General features: G+C 39.6%; 2 protein-coding genes across 6 annotated transcripts in view; both read right to left on the reverse strand.

Annotated features, from left to right (window-relative positions):
- The window catches only part of cacnb2a (calcium channel, voltage-dependent, beta 2a), a 63,160-nt gene extending 55,667 nt beyond the window's left edge, over window positions 1–7,493 (reverse strand). Inside the window, exons 1-2 of one of the 2 annotated variants that reach the window (XM_034861777.1) lie at window positions 7,155–7,493; window positions 5,175–5,267 (exon numbers count right to left, since the gene is read on the reverse strand). In XM_034861777.1, coding sequence (XP_034717668.1) covers window positions 5,175–5,267; window positions 7,155–7,184 — 123 coding nt within the window. In that variant the 5' untranslated portion in view covers window positions 7,185–7,493. The remainder of the gene's footprint in view (window positions 1–5,174; window positions 5,268–7,154) is intronic. The other variant, XM_034861785.1, reaches the window with a different exon arrangement.
- Window positions 7,494–10,518: 3,025 nt separating this feature from the next.
- LOC117938060 (zinc transporter ZIP12-like) lies at window positions 10,519–19,123 on the reverse strand. Of its 4 annotated transcripts, none has more exons than XM_034862386.1 (13): window positions 18,876–19,123; window positions 17,817–18,320; window positions 16,896–17,210; window positions 16,611–16,818; window positions 15,405–15,556; window positions 15,090–15,261; window positions 14,401–14,573; window positions 14,118–14,273; window positions 13,817–13,894; window positions 12,528–12,600; window positions 12,239–12,397; window positions 11,939–12,126; window positions 10,519–11,005 (listed from the first exon to the last, which is right to left on the reverse strand). In XM_034862386.1, exons 2-13 carry the CDS (start codon window positions 18,054–18,056, stop codon window positions 10,877–10,879), a joined length of 2,043 nt encoding a protein of 680 aa, XP_034718277.1. In that variant the 5' UTR covers window positions 18,057–18,320; window positions 18,876–19,123; the 3' UTR covers window positions 10,519–10,876. The 4 variants fall into 4 exon arrangements, with proteins under 4 accessions (XP_034718277.1, XP_034718278.1, XP_034718276.1 ...); XM_034862387.1 differs by having other exon boundaries at window positions 17,817–18,328; window positions 18,876–19,104; XM_034862385.1 differs by having other exon boundaries at window positions 17,817–18,107; window positions 18,876–19,103.
- Between the last annotated feature and the right edge of the window lie 987 nt (window positions 19,124–20,110).

Here is a 20,110-nt window from a genome sequence, read left to right on the forward strand (position 1 = left end):
AAATATTGTAGGAAGTAGAACTGAGAGGGAGAGAGAGAGGGGAAAGATGGCAAGTCACGCACCGAGTGACCTGTCCACCCAACTCTATTAGGAGGAGACCATGTCTACAAACTAAAATACTGCCTGTTTAATATACTGAAGGTTCATCATGCTTTCTGGAAACACCTTTAAAAAGGTAATTAACTCAAAAAACTGCATCCATTCATGCCAGCATATCCATTAGATTAGCACCAACACATAACCATTATTCTCAAGCAGATAGAAACCAACTGAGATAAAGCAAGACATGCAACAGAGAAAGACCTGTCTACTCCTAAGTCTCCATCACTAGCCAGAAGACCATCTCATTCAATCACAGAGGCAGCAGACACCTAATGACGAGAGCAAACTTCCAAGGCATGAGAATGTTTATGATTAAAAACTAAAAAAAATGCATTATTTAGAATAACTTTAGGTTTAGTTTCCCAGTATACAGTTTAGGATGTGTTGTACCATTTGTAGTTTATGTATGCAGTTTATGAAGAGAGCTGAAAGCATCGATAATAATTTAATCAATATCTTGATCAACAGAAAATATGTTTTTTAATTATTAATTGTATTGAGTCACTTCTCAAACAAATGCCACACGTTACCAAGTTTCAGCTTGCTTGCAGTTAGCTGAAAAAAAAACAAGCCATTTGAAGACGTCATTTTGGACTTAAGGAAGTTGTGGTGTGGTTGAATGTGACATTTTAAAAACAAACAACAACCGAATTATATCAAACCCCCAGAAGCATATTTTGCATTTCATAGAATGGCTTACAATCCCTACTAAAATATGAGCAATAATCAGTAAAACACTCACAAAGTGTTGACGATCAGCAGCACTTCTCTTCAAATCACTGGTTTAGAGAATGACAATAACATGCTGCATCCATCTTTATGATCTAAAACAATGCTGGACATTGTTTAAATGTCAGACTTTGATCACTCATAATAACAGCAGAAAGCACTGCCCTTGTCCACTGGGGGGTAGTGCATCAACACCAGGCCAAATTAATTTAGCCTTTGCTGTAACACAGCAGGAGGGGTAAAGCGGATTCAGGTCACTGAATTCAAGTCATTCACTACTGTAAAGCCTTTTCCCTGTTTTCCCCGTTCTTTTTTCCACACGTTACTTTGCATATGTAAATCTGTATAAAAGGAAACTTCTTGGGTGGTTTTTAAGTGTCAAATGTCAGGGACAATTGCTTTTTACATGAACTATTTAGAGCTCAAAAACATAATTTGGAAGCTTGATTTGGTTACTCTGGCACAGACACTGAAAATTATCACTAAGTTTAATAGCTATATTCATTCCTTCTACCAACAGATGGCAGTCTGCCGCTTCTATGATAGTTGACAGAGCAGCAGTTGTTTCCACATTTTAACATTTCATTTCTGCAGTTTGATGCCAGAAAACACATATGGCTCCCCAGAAATATCTACTATAGGAGAGCTATGACATGTGGTGTTCAAAGTTGAGGCAAAAGGTCTACAGGGTTAATGTAACACTTTTCCAAGATTTCCAGTGGCAGCTAATGTATGGCGCTGCTATCATTTCAAATTAAAGGGTTGCCAGATCTGATATGTATCAGAGTCAGTTATAAGCTCTTTGCGTCACCCCTTCTCTCCCTTAAGGATGAGAAAAAAAATAATCTAGAGGCTGATGAAAAAGAAAATTGCCACAATCAGAGAAAGAGAGTGAGAAGGGGTTTCCTGCCCTCACCACACCCTCCCAGGCAGCCTTTCATCACTAAACCCATTTCCCTAGCCTGAATGTACAGACAGAGAGGGTCGAACTGCAACACTGTGCCATGGAAAAGCTGCTGCAGTGGGTGGCGCTACAACGCCTGGTGCAACCACTTACATAAACAGTGTGAGTGTGGGAAGCAGCAGGATGTTAATTATGACATAATACTCTGCAAATTATCAATAATCACAGTTTGAATTACTGTACTTAATATTGTTTCTAATGCAGAAATAAGTCTCATTCAAGTTAGCCCCTCAATTATATTTTGGTATGTGCTTTCAAATTAAATCTATTCAGTTATTGTATCATGTATTATACTGTATGCTTTTCTTTGTGAGTTATCTGTCACTTACAAAATGTATTTTAATAGTTTAGAGAAGACTTAATACCTGGTGTCTATAAGTACATTTTAAATCCATTATCTCTGAGCTGGAGGGCAAACTGACATCCGAAAGTGGAACTCAAACTCAGCATTCATTTTTGAAAAAAAAAAGAGATGATCATTCATCATTATGATGATGATCATTCATCATTAGAGATCCCACTTTTTTCCTGACAGAAAATGATGCTTGCAAAGTAGGCCTCTTTTTTTAAATCCACTTCTTAGGAAACATTTTTTGTAGACTTGCTTTCAAGCCGTTCGTCCCCTCGTGTTTAATCCTGTTGTATGCTCTGAGCTTTGTTTCTCACTCTCTGTAAAGCACTCTGTTAACTCTTTCTTTAGAGAAGCGCTATATAAAGAAGTTTATTATTATTCAGGGTCATGGGGGGCTGGATCACTTCCCAGGATGTATTAGGCAAACTCTCTAAACACATTGCCAGTGTACGTATGGACAACCACTCACAATTATACCTATGGGCAGTTTTTTGTTTCCAATATGATCAGAAAATATGAACAAATGCCGTTGTTGTTGGTGTTAACAAGATGTAGTGCCTTAATTCATGAGCTTTAAAGCTGCTTGCAGGACATTTTGTAACCTTTGGACAGAGCCAGGCTTGCTGTTTCCCCATTTTCAGTCTATATGCTAAGCTAGGCTAACTGACTGCTGGCTCCAGCGTCAAACTATCCTTCAAGCCGGAAATACAGATAACCTGCTTTCATCAGCCTGATGCTGAAACATCTGTTTTTCTGCTTCCTGAAAAATGTGTTGACGTAAATGTCTGGACTGTAAAATTAAATCCACGCAGAGTGCTAAAACAATGATGTAGACTACATGATCATAGTCACAATACTATTAATTAGCATTTGTAAATGCATAACCATGCATAAACATCATTTGCATAAACAGATGGACAATGCACTACAACTCACAAACTGTTTGGTGAGACGATGTTTGCGTACATTTCTGAACAAGACCACCTCCAAATAAATAAAAATAAAGCCATCCGTCCGATAATGAAGTTAGCTGACAAATCTATGACAGCTCTGCCCTTCTTCCTTCTTAATGGGAGAGCTGAACTCCAGTTCAGCACTGACCTTGCTACTCCCACGGTTGAGCGGTCTGGTCTGGCCTGTACCTCCACCCTTCCCAGCCTCCTCCATACTCCCCCGGGCATCAGGCCACGACCACATGGAACATCTCTCATCATTTCTCTCTCAACCTACTCTCTGGCTACCCTGTGCCCTCTATCTGTAGCAGCATGAGTAATTCTGTCTTTTAGGAGCTGTTTATGTACAGTTACTGGAAAGCTCGAAAAGCATTTTTTATGACACCTCGAGTTGTGCTGGACTGATCACACAGTCTGAGCTGTTCTTAAGACACCTACAGGAATACCAAGACTATGGGGCATTAAAACAACAGGTCGGATAGGAGGAAGAGCAAAGGGCAATATACTGTACAAAATCTGAAATCCAGTCATGCACAACATTCTTCAGAAAACAACAGCTTTGCCGGTTGATGGAGAGGAGAGAATTAACAAACCAAAAAGAAACGAGAACCAAAAGAGAGATTGATGAATAGGCAGTGATTTAACCACACAAAGGCTAGCTTCATACTTTTCCTGGATGGTGTTAGTGTAGCAATCTAAATATTACGTCCTCACTCCTCTGTGAAAGGTGAAAATAATCACAGGCAGTATGATTGAGCAGAGGGCGAGGGAAAACTGGTCAGATTAAAACTGTTGTTATGATAAAACAAATGAAACTGTATTTACATTACTATCCAAACAGAGGAGAAGTTACTGGAAGGTCTTCTATTTCTGGGGCCCTCTTGCGGCAAATATCTATAAGGGGATATTTTTGCTCACTGACCCTGAAACACATTACTCCTCTACTCTCACCACATCCCTCTTGTGTCGCTTACTTTAATGGGCTCTTATTTCTGTAGGATGTGGTGTTACATTGCAAAAACATCCTCACTCAGCCTAATTGACTTTATCTGTGATGACTCAGACTGGTGGAGAACTACTCATTTGGGGACACGACTGTGGGAATGGGCACAAGCTCCCACGGCTGGCAGTAAAAATCAGGCAATTTCTTACCAATCAGCTTATGTTGAGCTGATGACGCCAGGTCATTCAGACGTTTTCTGTGGCCTTGGAATGAAGCAGACAACAGGTCAGGAGGTGCCGTTTTGCTATGATCTCCTCCAGATTCCCGTCGCTCTGCCGCAGCCGTGCCAAAGACAAGGCGGTGTGTGCCTCCTCCAAAAAAGGCTAAAACATTTAGACAGGGGTGCGCATCCCTAACCCGGCCCATCGCCTCCCTTGCAGGTCTGCTCAACAAATACCAGACACGTTGAGTGTGTACCTCGCAGGATCTGCTTTATAACAAACCACTGTGTCACTGCTGAGAGCACAAAGGAGAGGCCTTCACTAAACATACTGTACCCAACAGTGTTTACAGAGGGCTCTCACTGTGATGCACATCTCATCTTTGATGGATGATGATGACTGAGGCTGGGCTCTTATGCCAGTTTGCATTTACCGTCAGGGATTAACACACACTTAGACATACACAAGTGTTACATTCCTGAATGAAGCATCTGTAGCCAGGAAATTATATTACTCATGAAATTACTGTACGGTGCAGAAAAGACACATCTTTCTTGGACCTTAACAAAAACAGAACTTTTCCCATAGGCACTAGAAACCTAACCTCTCCGTACCAGAGCATGTGTTCCACAGACTGTGGCACCATGTGCCTTTATGTACATATGTATATATATATATATATATATATATATATATATATATATATATATATATATATATATATATATATATATTTTTTTTTTTTTTTAAATAATCAGACAGCTGATAGTAGAGAGATGAGAAGAGATGAATGACAGAGAGCTGGGGAAGGACATTCAACGAATATGCCCAGCCAGATTTAACCAAGACTTGTGGAAAACCGCTTGGCCACAGGAGTTAAATGTTTTTTAAAGTGAACAGCCATCCTTACCTGGCGAACAAGGCTGTTGGTTGTGGTGTCGGAGGAGGTGCTGCCATCTGAACCTTTAAAACGACCTTTTCGTCGAGCTCCCTTGCCTTGAGACTACAGACAGCGGAAAAAGAAAGAGTGGAATTGTTAAAGAAGAGGTCCTCATCTTCCAATGTACTTGTCCAACGTAAGACACAACGCAGAGAAAATTTACAATCCTCATTCTGATTTAAGTACTGATCTCTTCAAATGTTTTGTCAACTGTACAAACTCCAAAGATGTTCAGTTTACAATTAGATAGAAGGAAAAAGCAACAAATTTTGGGCTGCAAACAGAGAATTTTTGCCATGTTTACTCAAATTATGAAGTGAACAATGTGTAGCTGCAACAAGTAGTCAATTAATCAATAATGTTAATTGGCAACTATTTTGATAATTGTTCAGGTAATTATTTTAGTAGAAATGCCAAATAAACCAAGTTGCAGTCTCTGGAATATCTTTGGGTTTTGGACTGTTAGCTGGACAAAACAAGATATCTGATGATATCAACAAAGACGCTGGGAAGATTTAAAGTGCATTTTGTGGACCAAACAGTCAGTTTGCAGTTCCTGCTCTCACTGCATATGGGCATGCAAGTATTGTTTAAACACAGGCTTGACAAAAATTTGAATCTTTTTAGTGTAGACATAGAGCTTAGGTGTTATTTCAATTAGTTAAGTACAGCTTTCAATGATTTTTTGAAGTGTAATGTTATGAAAGGTACCGTAAAGAAATGGTAATTACGTGGGTGGTCTCTAATATGCAAGCTGATATGATCAGGGGCTGAGAAAGTGATGCACTCAGCTCAAGTGTTCATACAGCATGTGTTGCTAGTAGCAACTGGAAAAATTGAAATTCATTTCAAATCTGCCCTTTATTCCAGTCCGTTCCCAAGGGACATGTTAATCGTGCATATAAAAAAGGAGGCAGCAAGATTTTTTTGACTGTTTGTAGAAGCCAGTCATGTAGAACAGTTTAAGCTGCAAAGAGAGTCTGAAGAACAAGATGAGGTTTAATTAACCAAAAATAAGCAAAACAGAAATAACACAATACTATTGAATAAATGCACTGTACAGCATGAGAAAGATGTGTAATGTACTCTAATGTTTTACCTTGGCTTTCTGAACATTTTGTATTACTGGATATTTTTATAGAGTAAAACAGTGGAACAAAGTTAATTTACTTAAGTAACACAAAAGTACTTTTGCTTTCATATTTATTTTTCATATATGCTATTTTATACATCTCCTCGACTACATTCACTACATTTATTGACAGCTTTGCAGTCTATGATTTATTTAAAACATCTGATCAGTTACTGAAATATGATGTAGCCGATATTATTAGCTGATAATTCAAACATCCCACAAGTACATTTGTTAAAAGAAATGATTTAGTTGTGCAGCTGTGTCAATACATCAATTAAACATATAAAGTATGTAATAGTATAACACTCTAAGAGGAAATTCTACATAACCTGCTTCCTACTTCTGGTACTATATGTACATTTTGCTGATAAGAAAGTAACGTTAAGAACTTTTTTAAATGGCGTTTTTAGTTTGTGCATCACTAGTTTTATGAAAAGGGATGCAAATACTTCTTCCACCACTGGATTTATGGTATTACCTTATATTATATTATTATATTAAAATGTTGAGACACCAACCTGCTTCACACCAACATAAAGTAGCCTATTAGAATTCCAAAATTAACAGCTTCGAAAACATTTTGAATGGCAATCAACCGTTAGAATTCAAAAACGAGTCTCGAGCGGTGAGTCCTCACGCGGCTCAAAGTAGGCTAATCCAAACTTAATTTAAGATAGCATAGAAGCCACCGGTAGGAGCGAGGAAGTGGACAGGTGAGCTAAAGTTGACCTGCTTCTTCCGCATGCTAGGCTAACTTTCAACAACAACTTTTAAATGAAATACGTGTCATTAAGCCTATTTGTTAATGAACTTACTTGTAACATCGGATGTTCCAGCGAGTCCATGTGTAAGTCCAGAGGTGTTGCTGCTCTTGTTTTTGGAGTAGCCTATTATTGACGACCATTACAGGACCATTGATAAAAGCAGAAATTCAACAATCGGCTTGGGAAGATGCCGCAGGTGTGTCTGAAACTAAATGTTACCCCCATTGTTTTTTTAATTAATCACCGGTTCACAGGAAGAAAACGAGACGATGCTGCCGCTGCTGCTGCTAAGCACCGCCAATCTTCAAGTTTGAGACAGGGGGGTTAAAGGAGGAGCTTGTGCGGAAGAGGTTTGTGAAGTAGTTTTCCTCTAGTTCAGATGATGGTGATGATGATTTCAATTCTCGGATATTATAGCCTTCAGCATTACAGAGCTTCATCATCAGTGCCCTCCTACTGTACCCACACTGGCTGAGAGCTCTCCTGCTCCATGAGCCCTCATCCAACGCCAACACCTCTGTCTTCTCACAGCACAAGAGGATGATAACAAATAACAGCTCGCAAGTACAAAGTCTAAAAATAAGTAGTTGAAATGCAATTTTACATGACAGTTGGTGAAAGGATTCCTTTCACATTCAACACATGTGTTAGAATAAGCATAGGCCTACAGCTAAAAACAACAAAACAACATACAACATACAATGTATAGCCCAAATAGCTAAGTCAAATTGTTTCAAATAATACATTTTAAACAGGATTGTAATATTGCAAGGGACTATGAAAATGAATGATTAATGAAATAGGTTAGCCTCCTTAATAGGTGTATATGCACATTATGCATCTATACATAGTTAGCTTAGATTGAACAATGAAATAAACCATATAAAGCAATACATTTTCACCTGTGAAAAGCTGTAACGATTAATTACCAAAATTGTTTTAGATTAAATTTGGTTGACCAACTAATTGTTAATCATCTAATTGTGTCAGTTCTAGATTTAAGTGTGAATTTAGCTAAAACTGAGTATTTTCCCTGTGCGTTTGTACCTGGTCCGATGAGATCTCCACAGTGGTGAAGGAAAGGTGCTGCATCTATTGTCATTCTGTCTAATGGAACAGCCACTTTGATTTTTTGATATTGTGATGCTCAGCTTGTACACAGTGGCATATCTACTGAAATGAGGCCAATCAAACCAAATACTGCAGCTGAAGTGAACCCATTGTCCTCAGAGAAGTTTCCAAAATGACAGCTCTAAGGTTTAGTTGTTCATTATTGCCCTCTAGTGTTTTCATGTGTGTTTGCATTTTAAAGAGCCGCTCCACTTTACACAGAAGTCAGTTTACTAGTTAGTGCTATTCAGCCAGTGAAAACAGCTATATGTTGTCTTCTGTGGCTCTGAATGAGAGGTTTTTCAAAGTCTGAAAAATAAACCCTGCTGAGGTCATACTGAAGTGATGTCATCAGGATTATTTTTGGTTTGGGCTTTGGGGAAATCTTTAACAGAAAGCTGAAGTTACAAACCGTGTGGAGTTTGAAAGTGTTTACCAGGCATGGATGGGCTAGCGAGAGATGATGTGGAGTTGCGTCATGGGAAATGTAGAATCCTGTGTTTTTGGGACCCTACAGACTAAAAATCAGGATATCTGCTAAAATGATCATTTAAAAAAAATGTCTCCCAACTTTATAAAAGTACACTACTAAATTGATGGCGTACTTCTTTAAACTAGAGACTTTTTGACACAAGAATGCCCAGCTGAGCAGTCGTTTTTAGTATAGATAATAAGAAACACCAAACTACCAGTAACTTGATGTTGTTGTTGATGTCAACAGTATATATTGGTCCCATGTGGTTTTGTGTGATAACAATGACATAACAAGTGCAAAGGATGATATTCAGTCAGATCCTTTCAAATCAAAGGGAAAACACTTCTATAATTCATTTTCTTGTCTCTCTCTCTCTGCGTTTCCCATTGTTTCTGTGTATGCTGCTGCCCTGATGACCCATGAGCTGAACTCTTCATCTGACAGGTCTCTGATGAGCAAGTGTTCACACCAACATGGTCCAGATAAAAATCCCTTCCTTCCTCCATCCTGGCAGCAGATGTGTTGAAAAGACGCACACATGCTTTTTTGTGCAATAGAGATTAGTTAAACGTACACCAGTAGTAGGCCTGATGCTTTCCTGCATATGCCAAAGGGGTTGGCATTTCAAAAATAACAGAAATGCTAGAATAGGAGAAAAGGCAATGGACTTCCTGCTATTGTATGAACATTACTCGGGAAGTCACAATAAATGGTGTCAGCTTTTTCTGATGTGATAGCCAAACAATCTCATGACACTTTCATTAACAACTGACTTTGTAGTTTGATAGTAAGCTTGGAATGGCAATTTAACATAATCTCCATGCATATTGTGCAAGGAAACTAATCCCCGACACAAATAAAGCAAACGCGTGATTGCTGTTTGTTCAAATTTAACAGAAATATGTTGATGCTGGGAGCACCAGAATTTAATTACAGCAAGCTGATTAAAAACAGGAAGATCTTCTCTTAAGCCCACTCATTCTTTCAATATCACAAATCCAATTTTATGGACAAATAAGTTGATTTATTGTGTTTGATTTATCTTATTGTACTGATGTATTTCTTCACCTCCTTCTACAGGCCCACTCTGGCTTGTAAAGAGCATGTGCGCTGTGTGGGCCGGATCGCTCCGGAGTTTCTGTCTTGAACAGTGAGCATTAGTCATCCAGGTTGGTGGATGAAGAGAACAAGTAGCTCAGGTGGGTGGACGTGCCCTCATATTGGATTACAGAGAGGACTCAAAAACAAAGAACAATGCCTGTGAGATGAAAGGCTGAAAGAGAGCAATGTTTCTCTCAAAAATAAATATATCTTAGTGCAGTGTTTGCCAAATAAAGAGGTTCTAGTCCTTTCTTTGCACCTACTGTAATAGAAGAGTTTCTCATTAAGGTGATGGTAAGCCAGGTGTTGCATTTAAATTCAAATATATGTAATGCTATATGTAATGGATCTGTAGTCTTTCATAAGATTCCTGGAAAGCATTTGGTACATACTGTACAAAAGGGAAAATATTATTTTTTTTCAAATAAAGCGGGTGTTGACTTTGAAAGGCATGGGTAATTATCAGGCAGAGTTGGTTCCGTGTCTTTTGTTCTCCAATTTGTGGAAGGGCAATACTAAATCACCAATGACCATTTAACTGGAATCAATAAACTCAAATTTTCATAATTGAACACTTGTCTCTCTGAGATCCATATAATAACAACAAAAATGTAATACATTTTATTTAAATATATAAAATAAGACACATGATCTTGATGATTGTTTAAATTACACATACCCCTATCAGTATAAAGACACTGTTGTCAAATACATACACACCAAGACAAGTAGATTTGCAATACTTTATATTTTGCTTGTCAGACATGATTTAAAATCAAATGATTGGATTGTCTGAAGCAATGTTGATATTTCACAAAACAACAAATGTGCACAATTGTAAATGAATTTGCCAAATAAGGTAATAATTAGAGTTTCAACATTTTAATGTCCAGATACCTAACATACAAAAATAAATCATCAATAAAAAAAGAGGATTCAAACAGTTATCTTACATCTATCATCCAGTGCAGAGACTAAAACATCATAAAAAAGCTAGAACTAGCACTTAAAAAAAACAAAAAACAACAAAGAACACTAGAAAACAAGTGAACATTTGTTTCGGCTCAAACCTGTGACTCACGTATATTTAGAATTTGAGTTCATGCTCAAAGAGTGCAAGAAGCAGAAGACAAGCCCAACCCATCAACAGGCCGAGGTTCTGTAGGAGAAACATGAGGCATGGTCTGTCGGTCTTCACTCGACTCATCTCTGGAAGCTGAAAGAAAGACAGAAATAAAAAGTAAAATAAAATCAACAGTTTGGTGGAAAATTGGTTGGAAAGAGGATTCTTTTTAAAAGAAATGGCTGGCTTTGTTGTGTTGTTTTGTTGTTGTCAAGAAATCCAATGAAAAGACCAAACCCAGTAGTCTATCTCTTTATAATACATAAACATATCAAATAAAAGTGAAAGGTGTATTTGTTGGGAGTTGTTCAGCTGCACATTGGTACACAATTGATGCTCTGGTAGGCATAACTCCAACAGCCCTATCAGACGGACTTAAGTACCCCTTGATGGTATTTTACGTCTTTCATTATTTTTTTTCAGTAGTTAGTGAAGTTTTGTATTCACAATACTAACATCTGGACAATTGGAGTGGCAGTAACTGACATTTCAACCATTTATATTGCTTTTAAGGTTTCTGTTGGCTTTTTTGTCACTAGTTTTAAAGCACTTTCAGCTGCAACACTTAATGTTCCATTTGACTTAGGCTGGTGGAAAATGAGTGGACTCCAACTACCATAGTGAGAAGGTTATTGTGATAATAAATATGCCTAAGAGCAGTATCAGTTTGTAATTCTATTTGTGCAATTATTTCACCCAATTCTAATGTGTGTACGCTACATATATTGACAGATAATAATTACTATTTTTGTTTTCCAATTAGCTGAGATACTCCACAATCTCTGCATGTATCCCCTTCAGAAACTGCGGAAGTAACTTTTTTGATACACCTGGTTGGGAATCTAGTGAGTTTTCATTGCCCCTGGATTCAAAATAAACCCAGTGTAGCAATGTGGCCTATTATGTGTTTTAATAGGCTTATGGGACAGAGAAACTACTATATCAGGATCAATTAATTGTTCGTTTTGGTCTTAGTTGACAATGACAGAGTGTCACCAGCCTTATTCTTTAATAAGGCTCCTTTACCATTTCTACCAGTGACAAATAGAGGAATATCCCAGCAGTAACAGCGAAGATCCATCGCTGCACTTCCATCTCCGAGGACACAAACAGTCCGATGTAAAGGCCCATGAAGGCTGTCAGAGCACTGAGAAAGTTCATTAGCACAGCAGTCTTCACTGAGAGTCCAGAGCTCAACAACACTGCAAAGTCCCCTTTTGAGACAGAAAGCAGAAAAAAGATAAGTTGCCAGTTAAGCAGTGAGTGTTTCCTGGCCTCAGCTGAGGAAGAAAAAAAAAAAAAAAGTGAGGAACCGTGACCTCTCACCCATTTCGTGTGGGATCTCGTGGCACAGGATGGCCACGGTGGTCGCCATGCCGGTCTCAGCTGAAGAGGAGAAGGCGGCCCCGACAACCAGGCCATCGGCAAAGTTATGAAGGCTGTCTCCCACAATTACCATCACAGCCAGCAGAGGAACCCCTTTTTCTGGGAACACAAAAGGGAGTCTGTGTCATTTAAGCTCATCCTCAGACCGTGACAATCGCAGTGTCATGCCAGGCGACTAATTACAAAGAACATCACATTCAGCTGTGTTGCTCATGTTGAAGGCGCTTACTATGATGTGAAGGACTCATTCTGCCTAAGTGTTCGGGAGACACATCTGTACACTCCAAGTCATCCACTGGGCCCTGCAGGATACAGATAATTATTCACAACACTGCTTTCTTAACCGTAACCTGAAAATGGTAGATTTACTGTAAATAAAACTAGAGCTTAATGTGACAAATTCACCAAAACAGGAAGTAACAATAGTTAGAAAATAGGTCTCTTTTCATGTAAGTGACCCTTCTCTGTGTCCGAAATGTTCTAATTTTGAACGGTATGTACTCAACACAAGCATAAAGTGCTTTCTGAATGATTTAATACTTCTCATTCTCTAACATCCTACATGCCCTGTTCCTTGACCCCCTCCTACACCACGCTTCACTGCCTGTTATATAAAAGCAGCGCAGGACAACAAGATTTAAGTGAATTTCAGTCCTTCTTTAAATGTGATCATTGATTCAATGGATTCTTTATATCCTTGATGTACAGTATGTGTGTTCAGAGATGTTGGATAAATAAGGCTTGGGCAGTTATTGTCAATTGTTATATCTAGTATCTGTTTCTTTGTATCTTTGTTTTTGCTTCAAATAAATTGTGCTGTAATTGACTGGTGGTTTTCCTATCAACAGTGCCCTCTAGCAGAACTCCACAGTTTATAACAAATGCATTAGTGCTTCCTTGATGCTCGGCTGGAGGAGTAGTGTGGGAGTCAAGCATCGTTGGGGCGAATGAAATATATATTAACTTTAGTAACTCCACAGTGGTACAGCACAGTAAACACAATATTAAACCAATGTGTTAATGTAACCGTTTCCACAGCTGCTTCTTGTCTTTTGGGAGCCAAGGAATCTTTTGTTGCACAAGGAATTAAACTTTAGTTTTTCACGCTGACGGAAAATAAGCAAAAATAGCATTGCAAACAAATGTGACGTTGAACTATATTTCTTGTCCCTATAACCACAATAACAATCAAACGAACACTTTGGAAAACGACAGGTGGCGCCGATGAAGGGCACTTGAACTCATCTGAGAAAGCTGCAGGGTAGGCCAACATCAGGCAAAAAAGGTTGAAAACCACTTATGAAGAAGCAAATGTTTTTCCTCTTTCTTCTAGGTACTTGACATGTTGCACTGTTTTAAAAGTTTGCCGTTTGACTTCCAGGAACTGCCTTGTTGTGTTCCCTGCATCTCCTCTTACAAGGAAATATCAGGGATGATGATGGGAATCAGCATTTTTCTGCCAAGAACAATATTTAAAAAAAAACACTATAGTTTAGCCTGGATAGTGATGAGACTCACCAGCTGTATGGTGGAGATAGACTTGCCCCTCTGTGACTGGCCATTGCAGTTGAGCTCTAAGGGTAGGTCACTGTGACCCTGCAGACAAAAGAAAGTCATGAGACCGCTGTTGCTCAACAATCAGCTCTGCAAATTTTCAGACAAGGCTTGTTCGTGGTAAACTCTAGGTTACACCTCTGGCTGTATAAAGAAAATCAGCCCTTTCTCCTTGAAACACTATGGTTTCAGTAATTTGTTAAAGTATCTATGTCATTAAACGGATAAGGGCTGCAAAAAAACAAAACAAAACCAAAACTCTTACATGGCCATGAGAAGTAACAAAAAAGGAAAAGATTCTTTCAATAAGGAAAAAGCTGTAGATCCCTGCGATAATGCCCAGAATCCTCCACAGATACTCCTTTCCTTCTGTAAAGTGATCGTCCTCATGACTGAGAGTGTCATCATGGAGGCTAAGGATCTCCAAAGGAGACAGAGAGGGAAACAATTAGACATTTACTCCACTGTCAAAAGCATGTCAATGCATTTGCATGGCGCTTGACTCAGTTAGCGAGGATGGTGCAGTGGCTCTGTGTCCGGTCCTATACCTGTGGTATGAGGTGCAGGAGTGCATCTCCTGAGAGGGTTCCTACCGCCAGGCCCACAAACAGCTGCAGGATGAGGGTGTAGGTTTCCTGGCAGGAGTTAAAGAAGATCAGGCAGATACCCAGCATGGAGCCCACGGTGATGAGCAGGACAGCAGCCGTGCTGTAGCCATATTCTGCAAGGAGGACAGTTTAGACACATTTTTTATCCATCCAAATATTAAGATTTTAAGTTCTGTCTGATTATAACACAAAATGAAATGAAGGAAAACACTACTCCAAAGATCAATCTGACAAGGACTACAGTTTTTTTGTAAGTAATGTTGCTTTTTCTTGGGGATGACACTGCAATTTGAGAAAAACAAGTGCATGTCTTTTATAAAAAACAAAAGAAAATTACTTGCCTTTCATAGACAAAAGTCTATACTGGCAACTAACTGATTTAACAAGTAATGCATAACCAATTCTTTCCCAGAATTAGGATTAGGGGATCAATAAACAGATTGAATTTAAATTAAATTAAACCATATTTACGAGTTCAATTGATGAACTAAAACCAACATTTTGATGGAAAAGCTTCTCCTCAATTCAGTAAAAAAAAAAAAGTAACAATGCAAAGCTGCTTGATTTAGTTACAAACTAATTGCCTTATGTATTTATTAGTGACATGCTAATGAGGTAAAATGTCTTACTCTCAAGAGCGGTGGGCAAAGATCCTCTTCTTCTTTGCTCTGCAGAATCGCAGGCATTGCCTAGTAACTGCTGAATGATGGCTGGGCACATTTGTCTGAGGTGCTCCTTGGAAATTGGCAAATGTGGACTCAGAGCAAAAATATCTACCAGCTGATTGGCTGAAAAACATACCTGAGATTCAAAGAAAGAGACAAATTTGTGGATGAGGAGGAGGCTCATTATAACAAGCTTCACAGATCACGGCAATGCTATCATTCCTCATGTGATTCACTGTACTTGTCTTAAACTAAATAAAAATGTTGCCTCAGCCTCACCTGGGCCCAGTCTCTGCTCATTTCATCAGTTTGATGGTTGAGACCATCCAGCTTAGGTCCAGCCCCTTTCTGTGAACTCCGCTTCTTCCTGTTGTGAGAGTGTGATGCTGCTTCCTGTCCTACTCCCAGCTGATAAAGCAACTGCTCTAAATCTGAGCAAAGAAATACCTGCATCATGATTCTGTGCACCAGGTGAGATTTATTTAATTAGTCACAATTAGTTTGGGACAAAATGCAACTTCATGCAAATGAGATTAACAAATATAGCTAAAGAAAACACACCAATGACTGTGTTTTTGTTTTGAGAATTTTTCTGGCATGAGAACTGATCATTAACGGTTGTAACTAGTATTCAAGTTCAATATAGCACTGAGAATTTGGGATGGGCAGATAGCCTGCATTGTGTACCAGTTTTTATATAAAAGATGGCTGTATATTTTTAGTAGCATTGAAACGTATCTGACACGCTATTTTGAACCTCGCTGATGAAAATCTTCAGGGGGGTTAGTTGCATTTTTATGCAGTGACAGAAAACACCTTCAAATGAAGAATTGACTTGACAAGATTAAAGAGGTTAGGTTTTTCTATAAAAAACATTGGATCAAAGGATTGTGCAATGTGAAAGAGGTTGCTCGTACTGATGAACCTATAAAGAATAATCAACCAACTGTATAGCATATTTCAGCTCATTGTTTGGGTTTTCCAGCCCCCAACTTAACTCTTTTGGTTCATGACTCTCGTAGTGTTGTTTTTGTAGGCAGCAGGCAGCTATTGTTAATGTAAAGGCTTGGACTAACCAACTTTTCACCAACAGTTCAGCGCCAAACAGAAGAAAGCCACAGTTGTCGACTAGCTGGGCAACATAGTGGAGCATTTAGCAGCTAAAGAGCCAGATATCTTTCTCAGGGGTTGGTTGAGACCTACAATAGAGCTAAGACAGAGTGAATATTGGACTTAAATTGTAAGGGGAGCAGAAACTTGACTTGACTCCAAATGGATGCCAACGTTGCTCCATGCAGTATCTGTTAGATGTGTAACTGCTGGCTAACTGGTTGCCAAGTGGCAAAAAACAGTTTAAATAATATAGAAAGATAGTACATTGCAGGCTTTTTATGTAGCTGTGGTCAGGGAAGAATCTCCTAGCAGAGAAGCAAATGGTCAATGCTAATCTGCATTAAAAACAAGACGACTCTGCTGGGAACCTACCTTTTATCTGTAGGTTACTTGTGCAATTTAGAGATTGAAAGATGTAGTCGGTAAAGAAAGCAGGGGACGGGAGGTCCGTCTGTCTGAAACAGTGGCCCTGCAGGACATGGCTGATTATGGCAGCTGCTAGTTTAGGCACAGAAGACACACCAGCACCTGGATTTTCTTGGACGTTAACATCTTGAAAGAGACGAGCGGCATCAACACACTGTGGAATTAATAGTGAAATGATCATTCCTGGAGGTGCACCTGTTGAGACGGGATAGATCTCTAAAAAATCCTTACTCGCAAATTAGATGAGGTGTCTTGATTGGAGGGGTTGTAGTTCTGGTTGATGAGCTGCAGAATACTTTGTGTTTCACTTGATGATAGGAAGCGGTTGTCTTCAGCCGGGTGTAGGTTGGTCAGGGCCAAAATGTAAAACTGAAAGTTCCCAAAGGAGGAGGACGAGGAAAGGGAGGCAGCATTTGACACACACAGGTCTTGCAAGTTAATTATGTAGTACAGCAGAACAGTGGAGATCCGCTCATAATCTTCCTCAGTAAGGTAAGCCTTCCCATCATGCTCTAGCACAGAGAGCGCTACATCTGGTGTCAGGCACTGTAACAAAAACAGGAAGAAAAGAAGATGAGAACCACTTTGATTTTAAGGACAGAAAATACCAGGTCATGTGAGTAATGAAAAGGGAGTGACCTTGAAAGAAGAGTCTGTTGGATAAAAGGCTATTTTCTCCCTGCAGACACTGCACTCTGCTTACTGGAAAAATGGCAGCTTTGTGCTGCTGCTTGTGCCCGATTAAACCCACACACAAAAATATAGAAGGTTAGGAGAGTGGGTAAAGCACTATTCTTTGTTAGAGACAGCAGACTATTCAGCAAGCAGTAACACATTTTTTTTCTTCTTAATTGTTGAATCTAACTTTCAAGGCTTGACATACACATTACCCTACTGTCAGGCCACCTGTACAACCATGTGAAGTACCTCTTACTCACTCCATGGAGTTTATTATGTCAAGTTGCGGGATGTCTAAAGCCACTCAGCATGAATGCCCCACAGAGGTCAAGGGCTTAAGCCTCCACATTTACTCATATTCCAGCCATAACGAGCACGTTTCTTGGCAACAGGCAGAAATGGGATGAATACATAATAGTAAATGAATGTAAAAGTTGTTTTACGATATACCATTAAGACAAGTATACCCCTTACCTTGTCACAGACATCCGTAGAGGGGCCAGTCCGCTCTGCACAGCGCACCTCCCAGAGAAGCTTGGTGATCAGGATGCCGACGTGATTCTTTTGGAGTTGTGGCTCGTCGTCAGTACCTAAGGGCAGATCCAAGGCCCTGACAGCTTCCTGCAGGTACCCCTGCTTCTGCCCTCCCACCTCCACTAGACACAGAAGCAGCGGCAGCAGCAGCAAAGTTGGAGCGCTGCTCCGGAAGTGCATGTTCCTACCAAGGATGTCTGACTCCCTCAAGCTCCCAGGACTGGCTTAGAGCTTGAGACAACAAGGAGATGACGGACACAAACGCAATTTGAGAGAGGAATTTGGATCAAGGTGATTGATAAGAGAGAGCTGAAAGCTTCCAGAAAAGAAGAGCTGACGGAGGCGTTGATAATAGGCCTGCCTGATCGCCTGGAGGACAGGAGGGCTCGGTGGGCACGCCTCTATCTGAACCAACCCTCACAGTGCTGAACGGTCAGCCAAAACCTGGGCCCCTCAGTCCACAACAAAAGGATTAGTGCAGGCAAGTGAGGGCGCACAGGGGCAGGGAGTAGGGGGCATGGAGGGGGAGAAGGTGGAGAAAAGAAATGAGTATTGAGGAAAACAAGGGAATAGGGAAAAGCTATTAACACAAAGTAATGACATAGAGAGCCACATCTAAAAACAAAGTTCTCCGCAGAGATCCCTTCAAGTGCTGCTATACAGCTATTCAGTTTGAAAGTCATGAAGGAAGTCTGAATGTTTTCAGAACTGTAAATATAGATTCCTTATTTAGCAGCATCAATTGTTCAAAAACAAGACAGGAGCTGTTGAGCAAGTGCATGTATGTTGAGCACCAGAACACCCCATTTATAAAAGCACTGGTGATGACGTTCAAATGAAAGGTTTTTCATTCTGAATGATCTCTGAGTCATCAAAGATCAAACATGCCAAGCTTTCAACCAACATCCTCCCACACTGTACGCCCAGCAGGTCAATTCAACCGAGCAATAAAAAGGATTCAAGCTACAGTAATAGGCTAGAATAGATGAAAAAGCTTACCGGATGAAGCGTTCTCCCCTCTGCTCCTCTCAGCTGCTGCTACTGGGTTTGTTTTCCTCCTCCGGTGGGATAGACAGAAGATCCGCAGCTTGTTTGGGGAGAATTCCTGGGCACTGGTGCTGGGGCTAAAACCCTCTTACGAGGAGTAAGAGTTGAGTAAGCTCCTGAGGATTAGCTGCAACAGCCTCAGAGGGCTGTGGTTTCCATGGAGAACGCTGCCTCATTTTTCAACATGAGGTGATGGGGGTGGCCAGCGGCTGGTAGGGGAGATTGAATGGCTGATGTCTGACAGAGTCATACTTTGAAATGGAGGATAAGAACAACGTATTTTTATACAAAAAACATAAAAAAAACAGATTTACAGAACAGACACATCACTTGATAGTGTGCTTATCTACTGAATCGAGATCATGAAATAATCTAATCAAATGTATATTTTCACAACCAAAAATCATTGGCCTTTGTTTTACATTTCAAATTATCATTCATTATTTTATGTTACATTTTGCTGACATTTAATAATCTGACCATATGCCTCACTTTATCAATAGGAAGTTCCTAAACAACACTTACATGTTGGTATTCCAACCAAAGCTGGTCTGAACAGTACCTACATCAACAGTTAGGAGACACAGAACCACACCAAAATACCAACAAGGAAACATTATTTTTGTCTAGTTTGCAATCAAATGGTCAGTAGGACAACTGTTTTGCCATTGGAGAAGGGCTTCGTGTGTGAAATAACGCAACAAAGAAACTCAAACAACAATTTCCCAAAGTTTCCACAGATTTGTCCCCCCTACCTCTCTGACCTCCCACCCACAACCTCAGATCCACAGATGCAGACTTTTAACTTGGAACCAAACTAGCTGTGTTTTTTTTTATCCTGTCTCTATGCTGCTTTTCCTCGCCTTTTTAATGTATATCTCTAGTTGTTACTATTTCTGTTATACTAATCTTATTGTTTTTCTTTGCCTTTACTTTGCAAAGTGCCTTTGAGTAAAGTGCCTTTTAAAGTGCTATATAAAATAAATGTATTATTGGCAGAAGGCAGAATTCAAGCATCCCTATCTCACTCTTACTCCTGTAATCACTTAAATAAAAGGTGATACAGTATATCTTTATTAAATCAAATAAAAGGGCTGATACATTTTTAAGAGGCTTTTTTAAGTTTAAACTTTATTTGAGATTTATAGCCATGCTAGCACCATCCCTCCAGGGATGCTAATGGCTAA

This window comes from Etheostoma cragini, chromosome 22 (assembly GCF_013103735.1).
Source record: "Etheostoma cragini isolate CJK2018 chromosome 22, CSU_Ecrag_1.0, whole genome shotgun sequence".
NCBI lineage: Eukaryota > Metazoa > Chordata > Actinopteri > Perciformes > Percidae > Etheostoma > Etheostoma cragini.

Coding starts and splice junctions, on each gene's coding strand:
- LOC117938060 (XM_034862386.1), bottom strand. CDS start 18,056: ATGCACTTCCGGAGCAGCGCTCCAACTTTGCTGCTGCTGCCGCTGCTT. Junction 14,274..14,400: donor TCCTGCACCTCATACCACAG/GTATAGGACCGG, acceptor TCTCCTTTGGAG/ATCCTTAGCCTCCATGATGA. Junction 12,127..12,238: donor CGAGATCCCACACGAAATGG/GTGAGAGGTCAC, acceptor CTGTCTCAAAAG/GGGACTTTGCAGTGTTGTTG.